An 18,328-nucleotide genomic window follows, 5' to 3' on the forward strand; every position below is an offset into this window, starting at 1 on the left:
AGACGTAGAGAAGAGTAGTAAGGAGAGCAGGGTTGCTGTTTGTAAAAATGACAATGATGAGGATGACTTTACCACAGGCGTGTTTGTTGCTGAACAAGAGCATCGGCATGGCAGTCAGGGTGCCCCTCTTTTCACATTGACAAATTCTCAGTTACAGGTATCGGAGGAATTTATCGATGATGACCCAGCAGAAATTTCCTTTTTTGCTGGGGGCTCTGAGGCGTTTTCATATGTTTACAGTGGTTTAGAATTAAAGGGCTCTGATTTTTCTAAGCATGTGTCAGAGTCGCCTGGCTTAACTACAGATGCCCTTCAGCAAAATACAGTCTCTTCTCAGTCAAGCCCTGACAGGTACTCAACCGAAGCGGTAGACATGAATATGGCAGATGAGTTTGAATTTGAAGAAGGGAGCGATTTCAACGGCAATGAGAGACCGTCAGATACCTCAGAGCTGTTTGAGGTGAAGGCCCAAGCGAGCAGAATGCAAAGCCTCCTGAGTCCCTCCGAAACGAGTTCGCTCATCAACAACCGCTCCGAGAGCAGCTCCCTCAATAATTTGCCGCTGAATGGTACGTCCTCCCTGCACGCGTACAGCTCTGCGACCCATTCAGAGGCCAGTTCTATGGTGAACTTCCCCGCCTACTCGGTCCGCTCCGAGTCCAGCTCAGCCTTTCAGTTCACGGACATTATTGACCAGCTGGAACAGCTGAGCTATCCGCCTACCACCACGGAAGACTCCAGCAGCACAGACACGGACTCCTGGGACTCCGAAACTGGACCTCCAGATGTAAACCTTTTCTTCAGTAACCCTTTTGCTCAAGCCACCAGTGATAACTTTGCTTTTGACTTTCAGAATAATTTAAAAAATCTCACACAAGAAGACTGGACAGAGAAGGCACATGTCAATTGATTGATCCTTGATTTTTTTTTTTTGTGATGGATCCTTCTGTGCTGTTCAGGCTTAGAAGTCAAAAGGGTGTGATGTCAGTCACTTTAAGCAAGAAAACTCTAATCCAGTGGCTGGATTTTAAATCACGTAACGTAGTTGATTTTTTTTTTTTAATTTTTTTTTCCCATGTACCTCTTCAGTTTCCCTCAAAGCATCCTCGCTTTGGTGCTGCATTATATGCATCACACTGCATCCAGAATGTGTTATAATAGGCTACAATGTTCGCAAAATATGACATTTAGGAAAAACCACTGATTTCAGAGAAGTTAAGTATCATCAGCTGGCTCATACAGGCATCACAAATTACAGTATGTTGAAGGGTTTCTTTGACTATCAGGCTCTTACAGATATGTTTATATAATATGCTGTTCCTCCAACACCTGAATGCAACTGTCACTTTTGCACATGCTTGTTAACAAACAGCCACATCCAGTAAATCAGCTGTTTTCCTGCACTGAGTGGCCTCATTTTGGGTTTTGTTTTTGTTTCTACAAGTAAAAGAAATGGACAATCTTCAAATCAGCTATGAAGGAAAGTTTTAAAGTATCAACCTATGCAACCTGTCTGCAGTATACTTTGAAGAATAAATAACCTGTGTGGTAGTTTAGAAGAGGGAACGTGTACACAATCAAATGAAAATAGCAATTGCCAAAACTTCGTGTGAAGACAATCACTGTATTTTCTGACTTCAGCGTGCCTTCAGCAGTCCAGCAACACACAAGTGCCCTTCTGCTTTGCAGCAGTTTGGAGATAAATGCATAGACTGTAAAAGCACTTAATCCCCGTTGCATTTTGTCTCCCCTTCTTTATTTAATCACTCTGCATAAAAATGCTTACAGATTAATTCATAGAAGTGTCCTTTATCTGTGGAAGACAGGTGGTGGTAAACCTGGTGATAGTTTTTCTTTAAAATATGAGCTGTATTCAGAAAAATACTGTAATCTTTCTGAGAAATTGAAATGTTAGGAGTAGTGAATACTGTAGACAACAGAGCTTCACTGCTTTTATAAATTGTTTTAGTCAGGTGACTTTAACATGAGACTTGATCTGTAAGTTTGAAAGCATAATTGAAAAGACAGTTACTCAACTGATCACATCTAATTTAGCAACTTTTATTGAGGTAAAACGGTAAAAGTTGCAAAACGTCCTCCCTGTCTGCCAACCTGATGGACTGGGGGGGCGAAATTCTGAGCTTCAGCTCGTCATAACATTTTTTAGAGTATTTTGCTTTTGTAAAAGCAAGGATGTGAAATACATAACACCTGACCGAAACCTCATGATGGAAAGCATCATCTCCTGCAGCCCTTTGATTTGGGGTTCTCTGTTGCCCAGTTTTCAGCCGCAGTACTGGTACAATCAATGCCTCCAAAACAAGCACCTTACAGTTACAAGCATAACTTTATGCTCAATGTTATTCATATCAGTTTTCATAAATGTGGTCTTGATATGTTGTTAAGAGGCCTTCATTCTTTACTCAAACATTTTTAAAATACTATTATTTCTCAAAATTCTGATAACTAAAACTTCAAGGGAATTCCTGTCAATGTACGTTAGAACACGAGGAGGTAAAACCTCCTTTAGTCACCCGTTCTAGTTTAGTTTTTACCATGGTATGATTATTCTTCACAGCACTTGCTTTTATATTATGGTATCACTGTTGTTCCATGAGAAAACTGTCGCCTTTGTCAGTGACACAGAAAATCAAAGCACATTTAGGACAAAGTATTAGTTTGGACCTACAGGAATGTACAGCCGTTTGCTCTTGTTTTGTTTATAAGTGCTATACATTTTTGTTTGGGTTTTTTTTTTTTTTCTTCTATTGAATGTGCATTCTGGCTCTTTGTGTGACTTTATTCATACCTGTGGAGATGGTGGTGTGGATGTGTAGTGTGACATTTCTAAATAGGCACTTGGAGGAGGTCTTCACTTGTGTCCAAAGCTGGTACCTTTAAGTATGTTTTTAGGCGGTTTGTCTGATTTCCTTCCAACAACTAACTACATTATGTAACTTAAAAAAGAAAAAGAAAACCAGAAAAAAGACAGAATTCTATCTGTAAACTCTCTTACAGGTGATAAAGTCAGGGACAAGTATGTAGATAAAGATTTAGAGAAAGGCTGTTAATTTCTTTGATGTTTTAAAAAAGAATCAGGATTCAGCTATTTACATATAACCATGTCTGCCTCTGTTTTGTGTTTCATGCCTCAATCACAAGCATTCTCTCTAAATGTGTTAGAATTGCTTAATAGGGGAATAAATCCTACTAAATTCTCTAGGTTTTCCAAAGATCTTAGGAAAAATCTGCCTGTGTTTTCAATGAACACAATTCCCTCCTGAGAGAAGGCTTGCCAATGCATTTTCTTGCACCGCAGTTAGTTCGATAAGGCATCTTCAATGTTTTTCCTCTTGTATTTTGCAACTACGCGAACCTTTTATTGGCAATTATAAATCTCAGGGATTTTAAAAAGAAAAAAAAAATAGAGTCTTAATGTAATGCCCCTTTTGTTTTCTGAAGGAATGGGAGTGACTAGGATCTTGGTCCTTTAGCTCTGAGCAAGATGTGTGGAGCCACAGGTGAGGACAGGGTGGTGGGAGCTTTGGCCCAGGTGCAGAACTGTTCAGATAAAGGTTTTACTTACGGGTGTCGCCAGGAACACCGACCTTCACATCATCCGACTCCTCTGTGTACCTGGATTTGGGATGCTTGCACAAAGACGATGCTGGTCAGCACCTACACGCCGATACCCCTTGCCGGGATTGCACACCGTGGTGTACTTGCAGGTTGTGTGCCCCTGCTGCCTGCTGGATGTATCTTGGCTCTTGGTAATTGATAGCATATAGCTGTCCTGCTTTCGTTCGGGGCTTTTCTGATTCTCAAAGCTATATAGCTTCTGAGGATGTAGTTGTGTGCTTAGCTCTGTTTTTTCATGCTTAGCTCTGTTATTTTATTCATGGTTTCCCAGATAGGCACAAAAGAGGAGGAAAATTTAGTTCCAACGTAGAATTTTTATTATAGCAAGAGAGCTGTGAGAAAAGGTTCTTCATCATTTCCTCCAGGGGGTTAAGTTCAGCTTCACTTTCCAATAGAGATGGAGAGAAAACCAGCCTGCCTTCAAGGGAACCGGATGGCTCAGTGCTTCGCAGTGAACTCAAGCACCAATTGTGAGTTATTTTAGTGCATTAGAGCTGTGCGAGGCGTCCTCTTCTCCCCAGCTGTCTCCTGAGGTGGCAGGAGAAGCTGAGAGAAGGAAGGGCTTTCCATTCTCTGTCCGTATCGTTTGTTGTTGGGTAGTGTAAGGGAATTGGTGCACTTCGGTGCAGGGTGGTTATGTCCTGAGTACCAGCGATGCTGCTAAGCTTTCAGTGTTACTCTGTGCAGTTTGTTTTCTTTTTACAGTGTTGACACTACTAAAACTTAGTTCCCGGTACTGATTTCTGTTTTTTTTTTTTCCTGAGCACACAAGTTTTCTTTTCAAGAAGGTGAGTAGTATGCTGGCAGGTGTGAATTGGTGCCAGCCACTTAACCGAGAGAGCTGGGACCCTTGCAGACCCCGAGCAGTGAAAGCTGCCACAGGAATCACATGACGTGAACAAGGGGGGACATTATGTAGGAAAAATAAGATCATCTTTGTCGGGCATCCTGTGCATGCTCACCTTGAGAAGGTGGCGTGCGAGGAGGTGTGGTAGGAGCAGGTGAAAGCCTAGGTGCCAACCGTCACTTGGCCATGGCAAGTGAGTGGTCGTCCTCTCCTCCCCCTGGCAGTGTCACTTCTGCAGGTACGTTCTTTCACATTTGCTTTCTGCCCCCATCTGTGAGAGGCTGGGGGGTCATATACAGGTACTTATTTTTCTAGTTGACGTTTTTAGTGCTGTGCTTTTCCGGTACGGAGAACCACTGGGGTTTCCACGTTTGTTCTGCTCCAGGCTCTGCATCTACCAGCTGTTGCAGCAGTAGCTCAGCGAAGGGAGCGTGCCGGAGCCATCGCTCCTGCTCCTCGGTGAAATAGGGTTGGCTTCCATCTTTCTGCTTCTCTGTTTTCTTATTTTAGTGAATACATGCAGCCGTGGAAAGTATGTCAATCTTAGTGGCTTTTCTAAATGAGTTAGACTGATGTGTTTAGCTCTCTTGCGGTACTGAACTTGCGCGTTGCAATGCGACTAAAAGACACTAAGATATTCGTGTCTTGAATCTGTACCTATAGTCCTGTATGTGTATACTTACAACTGCTCTACGCTTGAACACATGTATTAAAGGAAAGCACTACATCGGAACATTTTTGATCTTCGTGTATGCAGTTAGTGGAACTCTTAATTTGCACAAAACGCAGGTCATAGAATGTTCTCTGACCTATCCTCCGCCTGGTTAAACAGTGGTAAACTTTACTAGCCTGAGTTATCTAGTGTGTGTAGACTTTGTAATTTTAAAGTACTCATTCATTATTCAAGCAGTACATGCCGTATATTTCCCAGGACTTATCGTATTTTATCTTAGGATGGAATAGGGCAATATATTGATCTGCTCTCAACTTTCACTTTAATTTCCAGTGAATTTCAGAGTTGCTGGATAATACCAAGTGTTGATCTCCTTTTTCCTGTGCATATTTGTATTGTGGTCGTAGGTGATTTTAAGGGATTTTTTGCTTGTTTGTTTTTAGTTGATGACTTGGTTTTGGTTTGGTGTTGTTTTCTTCTGTTTGGTTTTTTTTGGTGGTGGTAGTCTTTGTCTAGTTGCAAATCTTGATAAGGGTAAAATTTTGCAGAGACACTAATAAAAGTAATTATTTTATGATTTTGGTGCAAACCTGTCGGTAAGTCATTCCCATTATTGTCATTTTGCAAAAAGCTCTAAGCCATAATTATCTGGTATTGATTGAATGAATGAGTATCCAATACAATTTTCATTGTAGTCCTTTAGCTGCCATTGCCTGTAGTTTTTAGTAGTTCTTACATCGCACTTGTCACAAATGCTGTGTGTATATGTATGGGAATACATATACACTGTCTGTATGGCTATGGGGAGACTTCACAGTTCCAAACATGCATCGTAAAATCCACTTAATTTGTTACCTGCTCGTGAGCTATTGTAGGATTACTCCACCGGGTGAGCTGTAGCTTTGCAGGTTTCAGGTTTGAAACGTGGTTAATCGAACCAGGTTTGTGGGGAAGGGAGGCGTTGCGATCCATTTTCCAAAGTCACAATACTCTGCCGCGACAGCCCTGCGGATGGGTAAGAAACACGAAATGCCCCTTTGTCGATCCCTGCGGGGATACGCGTGCGTTGGGTAGAGTGACTCCCCGGATAAATAGGTGCTACTCTTTTCGGGAAAGGATTACGTTAAGAAAACAGAGGGCTGGAATTTAATTGATCTCTCGAACTTTATCTTTTATACGGTAAATGTTTTCTTGAATTACATGTTGGGATTTTTAATATCTTTGTGTCTGTTCAGATTGCCGGTTATGAACCTACAGATTTGTACTAATGCATAATTTTAATTGTTTATGCAATAAAATAAGGAAAACTTTGATATAAATGACAACATGGGCTTTTTAGCTTTATTTTTCGTTACCCTTGTGTTTGAAATAGAATAAATATTTGTTCTCCTAGCCAAGGCATCTTAGAGTTTTATTACCAGATTTGTCCAGGCAGTTTTCCTCCTGTACCCCTTTGAAAGTAGAGCGCAGCTGGGCCAAATGCTGGTGTGGGGTTTTCAAATTACTGTTTTGTGCAATCCTTTCCCTTGGGATACAAATGAGACTAAAAATCCAGGTTTCATTATAGGAATTATGTTTATTGTGGAGACGTTTTCTTTTAAACTGGGTATGCCGCCCCCCCCCATATTTGTTTTTACTGGAAGCCTGCCCTTTATTGCAAATATAGGGTATGGAGGCAATTGCACGTTTTCTAGGTTGAAAGTTCTCCTCCAAGAGTCTGACTGATGTGTGGGTAAATTCTCTTTTCCTGAAGCATGGAAACATTCGCTTAAAAAAAGTCAGTAATACTTGTATTACTGGTAAATAATACTCAGGTTTCTTAGCTTGTTTGAACTGACCTTTTATTAAAAAAAGGTAAACTCAGCAGGTTTCTTAGCTTGTTTGAACTGACTTTTTATTAAAAAAAATTATTCTCCATATTATGTTTGCTGACTTATAAAACAATGAAAACACCCACTCCAAAAAACTTTGCTTTTCAGCAAGGAGGAGTTATTGGGCAGAAGTGGCTCTGACCTTCTTTTGAACATCAGGAGATTTTAGAACATAGCACGTTATATCATTTTATTACGGGGTGGAATTTGATTAACTTTGCTTTGATTGTTTTTGCTGCAAAGTTAAACCAATTTTACATAGACTTAAGGAAAATAGGTACCTGACGTAAAAAGCGATTGAGGTTGAAAACCCGACCGTTCCTTTCACCGATGCTGCAAACAGAGGTTCGTGCAAAGGCGTAGTTTGAGCACAGGCGGATCGAAGCCATCCACGCAGCGTGCAGGGGTTTCTGTTTAACTCTGGCAGTGTAAAAGCTTACACCGTGCAGGCTGTAACAACAGCCCCGCGTTCTTTCTTGCCCGCAAATAGCGCAGCCTTTACAGCGGGGGAAGGTGGCAAAGGAAGGGTGGTCATTTCAGATCCCCGACATAACTAAAACCGGGACCAACGTTAGGACTCTCCTTGTGGTATCGCGTGTGGGTGTAACTTCTCAGGTACATACGGTTTCACGGGGGCACGTGCCAAGTGCTATAAACATGCTCTAATGTTTAATGTGATCTGTACCCATTTGAGGATTAGAAACAAAGAAATCTTTGACTTTAAAGTCTTGTAGATAATGGGGGTTTTTTCAAGATTCTCTGTCTCCCAACTTTCCCTCATTATTTGAAAGGGAAGGTTTGCAGGGGGAAAAACGTATTAGTTGTGATATTTTGAAATAAGGAAGATCGGAGATGTTCCAGATTTCAGTTGTAGCGCATTAGCTGGTAGAACACTCCCGAAATAATAATTTGCTCTGTGCATGCGATGGGTTCAGCTTGGGCATTGGGCAGGACGGGGCTCTGAGCGGGCTCCCACCGTCCTCTGGTCGGCCACTGCAGGGCTTCGGCATTAAAAGGATCTCACTTGCTTCAAGTACTACTACTAATAATAAAAAACTTACATCTTTAAAGGGAATCAGCTGGGGAAATGTGAGGGGCGCTCCCTTCTGATAAGGAATCAAATTGCTAACATTTGAACCTCATGTAGGTTTTAGTCCATCCAGTAATACTCTTTGTTATTGGGATGCTGTCTTTGTTGTCAGTCTTTGAATTGTTTTAAGCATTCAAGCCTAAAGCTTACAGAACCAGTACTTGCATTTTATTTTTGTCAAGCTTTGCACTCAAATCTGGCTTTATGTGTAGAGATTGAATTTAGCTTGCAGAATGGAAATATCCTCTGAAAAATAACTGAGAAGTGATGCCAAAAGCTTATCTTACTATCTTATTATCAAGCTTGTTATCTCAGTGTAAACCAAATTAAGTCTGCAGCTACTTAAACTTTTAGTAATAGCTAGGCCATATGAATGTAACTAGCAAAACCTGTATTGTAATAAACTGACCTAGTCCCCTTGTGGGAGAGTTACCATTTAAAATTGTATTAATCCGGGAGGAAAACCCACAGAGCTGAGAGCTGGGAGCTTCTCTTTTTCTGAAACAACAGATAGCCGGTGATGTTGGTAAAGTATGGCAGGGCATAGATTGGATATTTCAGATCTGAAAATCAAACTTTAGTCTTTTCCGTTAGCATCACCATGGCTGCAGTGATTTTTTTTTTTTTTTTTTTTTTTTGTAGTCCAGATTCCGCCTTGGACCTGGACCACCTCCCTTTTGCTGCTGGAGCTGAATGTTTCCCATAGACAGAATTTTCCCAAAAGACACAGAATTTTGCATTGTACTTCTAAAGGTGTACAGGAGATAGTGGGGGAAAGGCAAAAGCTTTTTCTGAGTGTCAGCTGACATGCTTCGCATGGCACACAGAAAAATGAGATGTTGGGGTTGTTATGCCAGTTTTCCAGAGCCACTTTTAAAATTAAAGCTGCAATTAAAACTTAGATACACAATTTGAAGTTTGTTTCCGGTTCTTCCCCCCCCGCCCCATTTCCTTTTGTGGGAGTTCAGAAGCATGAAATATCCTCTCCCTTAACTATTGTATAAGTATGCTTCAATTTAGCTTGGTTTATAACCATAAAAAAGTGTCTTAGTGTGTGTATATATGTGTATATGGGCATCTTCTAGTAGCTCATTAGAGTAAAGACGTCACACGACTGATTTCAGATGACAGAAACTTAGAGGCTCCTGATGGTTCAAATGATAAAATTTAGTGTAATGGTTAAGAAACTAATCAAGCAGGTTGTTCTCCTCTTACTCAATTTTTTCTTCTTTTTGCAGAAAATAGTTGTAATTTTACAGGTATCAGTTTCTTTTTACTCTGAAAGTTTGATCGGGAAGGTGGTTTTCTCTCTCGCGCATGTCGCCTGCTGCTGTCCCTTACGTGGGTCCAAACCTGGTTTATGCTCGTGGCAAATTACGAGTCCGACTTAAAACCTGGCTGCTGCGTGCTTTCTCCCTTGCTTTCTCTGGCATTGCTGATTGATGTCGGGTGATAGTTTTCCAAAATTTTCCTTTACTACCCACATCTCTGAAGTTTGCAAGGGGTAAAGCAGCGTATTCCCTGTGAAATGCCAGACAGTTAGAGAAGATCCCTGCTGTATTTCTATTAGCAAAGCAAATAAGAATGGATTGTGGATATTGGACCTGTTTAAGGTATATTGTGGAAAAAAAAAAATAAAACAATTGTGTGTTAACTGTAATAATGTCAGTGAGAGGGATGGGATTCACGAACTCTTGAAGAAAATACCAGGTAAGGTCATGGCTACAGCAGCTGGCTTCAAGGTTGTTCTGTAATCCCATAATGAACTTCTCATGACTGGTTTTGTATAATATTCTAAAGATAATTCTTTTTCAATTTGAGTATGAACCTTCACATCTGTATACACTGAAGATGCTCTCAGTAAAAAGTAGAGTGGACAAACATTTGTATTAAGTCATAGTTTTATATATTAGATAGAGGCTTTTGCATTTTTATACCTGGACAACGGAGGAGGCAGTATAAACCACAATAAAACGGTCTGACAATACTCTGCAGTAGCTGTGAGAGATCAGCTAGCATCCTCGCTGAAGTCCATAGCTGTGTTCATGCAAACTACAGCGTTTTTGCAATGTTTTACTGTTCAACTTGATTATTTTATTATTCTTTTCCAGTTATATGTGTGCTGGTCTGTTTATGAATCTGTGGGTTGGTTTGCTTACGGATACATGGTTATAACTATGTAGTGTAATTAACTAAGAAGCGTTAGTTTTCTTCAAGACCGTTGAGTATGTGGAACATTACACTGAACTTCCACATTTTCTGATGTTGCATTAAGTGCCTTTGTGTGTGATGTGAAAGCAGAAATTTGTCACGTCCAGAACGCAGTCGTGTGTGCGAGAGTCTGGTTTACATCGTTGAATATCCATGTCACGGCACGGAAACCCTGACTCCTGCTTACAGCAAGGCTTCCCGATTTGGGCTGCTTGTTTTATGACTTGCATGCAGAGAACAAATTTTCCCTTCGTGCAGAGGGCTGAAACATGGAAACATCCCTCGCAAAGAATAGTTCCTTTTAGTGTACCTGGAGGATGCTGCTGCCCGCGGGGCGAGGGAGACCTCGGTGCACCACGGTTTGATGTCGGAGGAAATCATTCACGCGTCTTGATCTTTGCACCGGTGTTTCTACCTAATCAGGAGTTTTCTACGTTGAAGAGCTGTGGAAAGCAGTAACTCTTGCTCCAACTGTTGCATGGATTCTTCCTTTACCGCCCTTCCCCAGGAGAACAGAGATCTGTACATCTTCCCTGCTTGACTGGGAGCTCCCCCCTTGCTGCTCTGGTGGAGAGATAATGTTGGATTACAAGAATGAAAATTTCAGTCCACGCTTGTAACGTCATCTGCCAAGATGTTGAGTTTATATCAAACATTTAAACAAACGTTAGCAAAAAAGCTAACCTGAGCTGCTCCGTGACGTTTTATAGTCCTTCCTAGAAAAGACAAATTTTGGAAGTCACGTTAACCTCGGAAAGTGCCGTTGCAGAGTTTGCCGTTTAAGTTGACAGCCTGTTACAAGTTGCAGCTCTAACAGCTCTTTCCTGAATTCCGTACTGCCTTCATCCCAGGGGAACGGCCCCGAGGAAGGACCGGCATTCGCCCCAGGCTGGGGGCGAGAGGAAGCCCTGTGCTTTCGGCAGCGCGGGTTCTGCGTGTTGTTTCGGGCTTCTCGAGGAGCTGAACCTGCCTCTCGTTTTCATAAATCGCTCTGGCTTTGGGCAACGGGGTTCTCGCTGTCACATAGAAATGAGCAAGTGTTTGAAATGCATTTAATGCCGGCGTCTGTTGGAGGTGACAAAAACTACAACAACTTGATTGGCGTAGGCAGGCAGTGGAGTTTGTAGCAAGTTATATCCCTTTCGCTCCCTTTGCCTCTGAACATTTGCTCTGTTCAGAAGCAATTCAAGTTACAAATTCTGGAACGTGTCGTTAAGTTCCAAGGCTTTAAAGAAGCTCCTCGCCCCTGTAAGCTTGTAGCTTATTTGTTTTTGAGCTGTTGTTTCAGCATCCCTGACATGTGAAAGCAAACTTCCAATAAACTCCTGTCCCCTGATCGGTGAAACAAATGCCAGACGTTGTTGCTTTCCCCTGCTAACGTTAAAAGCAGTGGGAGTGAAGAAAATGCTCGGGCAGAAACAAAAATCTGCTCCAGAATGCCTGTGCTTGACTAGTGTATTAATAGTTAACTCCGCAGCCTCGACGGTCTGAATCTCTTCCAGGTGACCGAGCGCAGCACTGTTTAGCTTCCTGCATTTGTCAGTGTGAAAATACGCGCTTGGGCTCCCTCGCCATTGTCCTGCTGCCGGGCGCCTTGCCGTGGTTTTGCTTCCTGAGCCAGAGAGCACCAGCCGCTCCTGCCAGTAGTGAATCGCAAAGCTCCAGACTCCTCCTCCTCCAGCACATGTGCCCTGGGTCTGTCGAGAGATACTGGATAGCCACAGGGGCTGGGGGGGTTTCGGTTTTGGTTTGGTGGTTTTTTTTTTTTTTTTAAAAAGCCTTTTGGGATGATTTCTGAGTAGTCTGGGAATGGATGAGTTGGCATTTTTGACTTCGCTGTTGATTTTTCTGTTTGCCTTCGGTCAGGTAATTTAGCCCTGGCTTTCTGCTTGTAACGCACAACAAATCACGCCGGGGAGGGCTGCGAGCGTGGCCGAGTGTTTGAGCAGCGCGGTGGAAGCGGTAGACGCTGAAGTGCTTGGTACCCATTCAGTTGCCCGATCTCACAAAGCTTGTCTCTTTGTCATAGGGAAGATCAGGAAAAAAAAAAAATAGGTGAGGTTAGGTAGGGATTTTGTGGGTGTAGTGTAATTGGAGTGTCTGTTGCCTTCGTTTGGTCCCAAAAAGCGGAGCTGCTTAAGCAGTGAACCCCCGAGGGGTGTCTGCAGAGGAGAGGAGAGCAGCTGCTGCCTGTAGGCTTAAATTCACTGTGCCGGTGCCTCGTACGTCAGAAATCTCTAAAGATCACAAATGAAATAATAATGTAAAAAAAAAATAAAATTGACAATTAATAATCTAAAGCCAAGCAGCGCATGTTACTCCTGCTTCAGACAGGCTTTGCTGTGCAAGAGGATTGTGTCCATCCAATTGATACTCAGTGTTGCAAAATTGTTTTCCTTTGAGATTGGTAGATTATTCTGTTCCTATACTTATAATAGCCAGGAATGAAATCTCTTGCATGGTCCCTTTTTGTACAGCAATCTGTTTTCCTCGCCCGCTGGTACAATTTTGGAGATTCTCTGGTTTCTGAATGTATTTTTAACAATCTCTATCTTCTAGCTTTTTTTTCTGGAGTGGACAGTAGTGGAATGCTTTGGCCTGGCTTTTCCCTGGGGTGAAAAGTAATTCTTATTTTCAAAAGGAAAAATTAAAAGCTGTATTCTTGTTACTGCAGTCTAATCCTATGTTACGAACCCTGCTGCTACTTCACAAAATCCAGGAGGAACTGAGCGCTTTTTCCTAGATGCTGAACAATTTATCCTTTCCCTTAAATGCAGTCGTAGAGGGGTCTGTCCTTACTGAGCTGCCGCGTAACAGCTCGGTTGCAGGGAACGCTCCGTTTGCTTTGAGATTTGCACTTAAGTCTGGAGATACGTGCCTTTTTTTTTCTTTTGCCTTTTTTTTTTTTTTAATAATGTGAGATCGCAATTATGGCTTACAGTAACAGTGGGTAATCATCTCAGATGTGCTCTCTTTGAAACCATTTTCTCTCCTTTTTACTCCATCTCTTGTTCTCTTCCCACGCAGGCCTCCCAGTGGAGCATCCTCAGCTCTCTTCCCTCGTGCTGAAGAGCCCCCTGGGCTTGAACCCGGCGTTTCAGGTGAACTTGAACGCAGCTGGCCAGGGTTCATCTCCTCTTCTGAGCCCTGTCCTTAGCGATGCTGGCGGTGCCAGGATGGAAGAGGATGACGAAATGAAACGTAAGGTAAGATAATGATGCAACTGGGAATTTACGTGATGGGAAAAGTGATGGTTTCAGGTGAGGAGCTGTGCTTTCTGGTCACTGAATGTTGATTGCGTTATATTTTGTGGTAGAACAGATGTGTTTGGTGTTTAGCGTGGAAAACTGCAGTGCTGGAGGTTCGGTTGGGTCTCTTTATCTCACCGTTATGGCAGGAGTCTCCACTGCCTGCTTTGCATAGGGGTGGTCTTGGTGTCTGGGACAACCTCCTGCTTGGTGCCGGGACCACCTCCCACTGTCTGAGCAGGAACTGCTGTCAAGGGCCCCAGTGCGGCGGGGAGCTCTGCTCAAAATCTGCCTTTTATACCCCAGAATGGAAATGAGTTCAGATTATACATTAGGAAAAGGTTCTTCGCTAAGAAGGTGGTCGGTCACCAGAACAGGCTCTGCAGGGATGTGGTCACGGCACCAAGCCTGTCATAGTTCAAGGACAATGCTCTTAGTCATATGGTTTAGCGTTAGGCAGTCCCGCGAGGAGCTGGGAGTTGGACTCAGTGATCCTTATGGGTCCCTTCCAACTTGAGATATTGTAAGAGATGTGGCTTCCTGAGGTGAACAGTTTGGGGGAAACAGTTGATGTGTATTTGATGTAAAACGGTAGCGGTGTGCTTGGCGCCTTTTGGACTGTAGCTATTATATCAGAATGTAGAAACCTCTTGTCTTTGTGCTGAGACTATGGAAAGGACACTCCAAAGCAGGTGAATGGTTCGAGGTGATTCTCGCCAGGGTGGTACGCTGAAAGGCTGCTGGGGGAGGTGGCTGTTGAGTCTGGAAATCGGTTGCCTTTGGCTCATTCAGTAATGAAAAATTGTGTCACGCAGTGGCATTGAACCTGACCTTGTCTGTGCTGAATACTGTCATGTTTAACCCGTGTCAGTTCACTGGACTGTGCTGTCTGTGCAAAGTGCTGTGTGTCATTAATAAAAATATATTCTAAAATAATTTAATTTACCAGCGTAGAGAATAGCACAGAGCTAACATTAGTTAATACATAAGGCGTGTTCTTCTTAGGTTCCTTACTTCCCACACAGTCTCACTAGGGTCTTATTGGTCCATCTCACCATACGTTGGTCCTCCAAGCCATTCTTTCTAATCATAACAGGACCTTTGGAATGGTCCTGAGGGTTCTCCTCTCGTGCTGTAGAGGACCTGACTTCAACTTCAGCTTTTGTGTAGGGTCCTGCACCTAGGGAGGAATAACCCCAGGCACCAGTACAGGTTAGGGGTTGACCTGCTGGGAAGCAGCGCCGCAGAGAAGGACCTGGGACTCCTGGTGGACAAGCTCTCTGTGACCAGCAGTGTGCCCTCGTGGCCAAGAAGGCCAACGGTACCTGGGGGGCATTGAGAAGACCGTGGCCAGCAGGTCGAGGGAGGTTCTCCTCCCCCTCTGCCCTGCTGAGGCCACAGCTGGAGTTCTTTGTCCAGTGCTGGGCTCCCCAGTTCCAGACAGACAGGGAACTGCTGGGGAGAGTCCAGCCGAAGGGCTGTGAAGATGAGGAGGGGACTGGAGCATCTCTGGTATGAGTGTCCTGGTTCTGGCGAGGATAGAGTTAATTTTCACAAGGAGCCAGGACAGGTGAGCCAAGCTGGCCGGGGGCTGTTCCATACCATGGGACGTCATGCTCACCATAAAAGGGGGCTAGTTGGGCAGGGGCGGGTTCGGTGTGGCTCCGGGACGGGCTGAGCATCAGGTCAGTCCGTCGTGGGTTCGGTAAATTGTTCTCTGTTCTCACCCATTGTGAATATCTGTTATCAGTGCTGTTGTTGATTGTTTCCCTCTCCCTTGCTGTCCCAGTAAACTGCCCTTATCCCAACCCTTGAGGCTTTGCCGTTGTTTTTCCGTTCTCCTCCCCATCCTGCTGGGGAAGGGGCGAGCGAGCGGCGTGTGGTGCTCGGCTGGGGCTAAACCACGTCAATGAGGAAAGGCTGAGAGAGCTGGGGTTGGTTAGCCTGGAGAAGACTGAGAGGGGGTCTGATCAATGCTTATCAATATCTAAAGGGTGGGTGTCTAGAGGAAGGGGCCAGACTCTTCTCAGTGGTGCCCAGTGACAGGACAAGGGGCAATGGGCACAAACTGGAACACGGGAAGTTCCACCTGAACATGAGGAAAAACTTCTTCCCTCTGCGGGTGACCGAGCACTGGGACAGGCTGCCCAGAGAGGTTGTGGAGTCTCCTTCTCTGGAGAGATTCCAAACCCGCCTGGACGCCATCCTGTGCAACCTGCTCTGGGTGATCCTGCTTTGGCAGGGGGTTGGACGAGATGATCCCCAGAGGTCCTTCCAACCCCGACCAGTCTGGGATTCAGCAGCAGGCATCACGGTGCATCCTCTTACATCCAGTGAGTCACTGGCTTGTTCAGCAGTGCTGATGGCATTATCGGAGCTGCCCTCTCCATGGCTGACTCTTCTGTCTGGTGAGAGGTTGACAATGCCCTGGCTTTGCAGAAGCTTGATGCTTGCTTTCTGAAAAGAGGGAGGCGAAAATACCTCTGACTTTTGTAGGTGCAACAAATCTCAAAGCAGGAATGACTTTGGCTCTACAAGATGTGCTTGTGTCTAGGTACTGACCCTTAGCCCAGCCTGCTTTCCTTTCTTTCCACCAGTAAGCACTGGTTGCCTTACCTGTGAACTCCCCAACATCACCATGGAAAGCTGCAAAGTTGAGGGAGGTGCATTTTACAATGTGGAGCTTTCTTCATCCCCATGTAGAGCTCAGGGCTCACTCTTGCTTGCTCAGGTAATCCTAATTATAAATTGTTCCTTGTTCTGGAGGTTGCTTCACCTTCAGGTCTTGAGACATGAGCTTCAGCTCCTCGGTCTGTGCTTCAGCACCACCGAGCTAGGCCTCTCTGCCCCAGTGCATCATCTCTGTCGGTATCCCTTTGCACACTGGAACGCTGCAGAGCCTCTCTGAAAGGTGAAGTAAGTGGTGGCAGTCCGCAAATTCTGACCAAGGTATCGCAGGAGCTTCTCCAGAGTCTTACGTACTTTGTGCAGCCAGCCTCCTCCGGTCTGCGTGGCAAAGCTGACGTACTGCTTCATACCGACATCTGATCGTGTGCTTCGGTGAGGAGTGGCTTCGTGTGCCTCCACAGTTTTTCAAAATGACAGAGATGGCCAGATGTCAGCGTGTGATTCGGATTTTCCTTTTTCTGCGCAGTGCGCCATGTTATCAGGCTTTCACAGTGGTTGCCAGCAATAACAGTCTGCAACCACAGAGTCACTGAGCTTGGAAGGGACCTCTTGAGATCTTCTAGTCCAGCCAGCTCCTCTTTCTTAAGCAATGACTTTCTTAAGCATTTAGATGCACTTGGGAGAAATAAACGTGCGTGTGTGTATACATACATTGACACATGCATTCTTTGACTGCTTTTCAGATGTGGATAACAAATTACTAGACTTTGCCTTTGTAGGGGCATGGTATGTAGTATCTGAGAAACTGCACACCACAGAACACTGCGTTTCTCCCGTTAAGATAAAGTCTGCCTAAGAGCAGACTTTCGTGGCTGTTTTTCTGCCAGCTGCTTTGCTCCCCTTGCCTTGCCTGCTTGCAGAGAGAGCGAGCAGCCAGGTTTGTTGACTCTGGTACTTGAGAAGGATCCAGAACCTTCCATTACAGTGCAAGGAAGGCTCCATCATCCAAACTCAGTTCCTTATGGAGTCAGTGGCCACACTGACTATAGTTTTCTGCACGGCCTTAAAGAAGAAACTACCTTGTGTGCTCTTTACTCCTGCTCTTCCCCATCCAACGTTCTGGTTCTCTTACTTCTGTCAGGATCCTCAGGCAAGAGGGTCACAAGCCCATGCTGTGTGGTGTCTTCACCATGTCTTTGGGTACTTTGTGGTGCCAGCAGGTGCAAGCTTGCTCACTCTTGTTTCATTTCAGTTGATGATCTGGAGATCTCTGCGCCATCCTGACTCTTGGCTGCTTGGTGAACATAGCAGAAATCTCACCATGAGCAAAGGCGCTCTGAATTTAGTGCTTCCAAAGCTCGCTTCTCCCGTGATTGCTCCTGAACGCTAAGGGGACCTTTCTGAGATCTTCCGTGGAGCCACGTGCTGCGGCATGAGAGACACAAGCAGCTCTTGGCAGGACAATCCTCCAGGCACTCCTCTCCTGGAGACCCCAAATAACCAAGTCAGATCGTGCGACGCTGCTATGAACCACCCATGGTGTGGACGTAGTATGAGTAAGTGCTTGCAGGAGAGAGGAAGGTTTAACCAATAACTGGGAGTTGAGATGGAAACAACCCAACTCTGTGGGTTGCTTCCAGCCACCTAACCCCAACTTTCAGCCTCCTCATATCATTTAGATTTTTTGAGGTAGAGTGTATAGCTTTGACAGATCACTCTACCATTAGTTTTCAATAGTTTTCTTTTTTTTAAATCCTTCCTCTCCTTTATCCTTGTAGCAGGCATAGTATAGCCTGGAAATAACGAGCAGTGACTGCGTTACCTGTCCTAAACGCTGAAGCCAAATCCTTTCTGCCTCATTCTGCAAAGTCTGATATTTCAGCAACTTGAGTTCTTGTTCAGACTGAAACTAATTTATTAAAGTGAGAATCCTGGAAGGGAACTTTTTTATTGTAATTGGTCTTAAGCTTGGTCAACTTCTGAGACTTCCAAGGCTTCGATGTCCATTCAAAGACAGTATTTTAAGTGAAGCAAACCCAGGCGGAAATCAATGTTAAATTAGTTAAATTTGACCAAGTTAAATTTCACAGCAGTTTTACAGCTTTATTGTACAAGAAAAAT

The 18,328-nt window shown here is 44.1% G+C and overlaps 1 protein-coding gene across 8 annotated transcripts in view; it reads left to right on the forward strand.

The window, feature by feature from the left end:
- The window catches only part of FARP2 (FERM, ARH/RhoGEF and pleckstrin domain protein 2), an 81,978-nt gene that overhangs the window by 45,074 nt on the left and 18,576 nt on the right, over positions 1–18,328 (forward strand). For all 8 annotated transcript variants that reach the window (XR_008578258.1, XR_008578259.1, XR_008578260.1 and 5 more), the window contains exon 14: positions 13,359–13,537. Coding sequence is in view for 5 of the 8 variants with exons in the window: in XM_054835148.1 (XP_054691123.1) it covers positions 13,359–13,537 (179 nt within the window). In the remaining 3 variants the exon portion in view is untranslated. The remainder of the gene's footprint in view (positions 1–13,358; positions 13,538–18,328) is intronic.

Source organism: Grus americana, chromosome 9 (assembly GCF_028858705.1).
Source record: "Grus americana isolate bGruAme1 chromosome 9, bGruAme1.mat, whole genome shotgun sequence".
NCBI lineage: Eukaryota > Metazoa > Chordata > Aves > Gruiformes > Gruidae > Grus > Grus americana.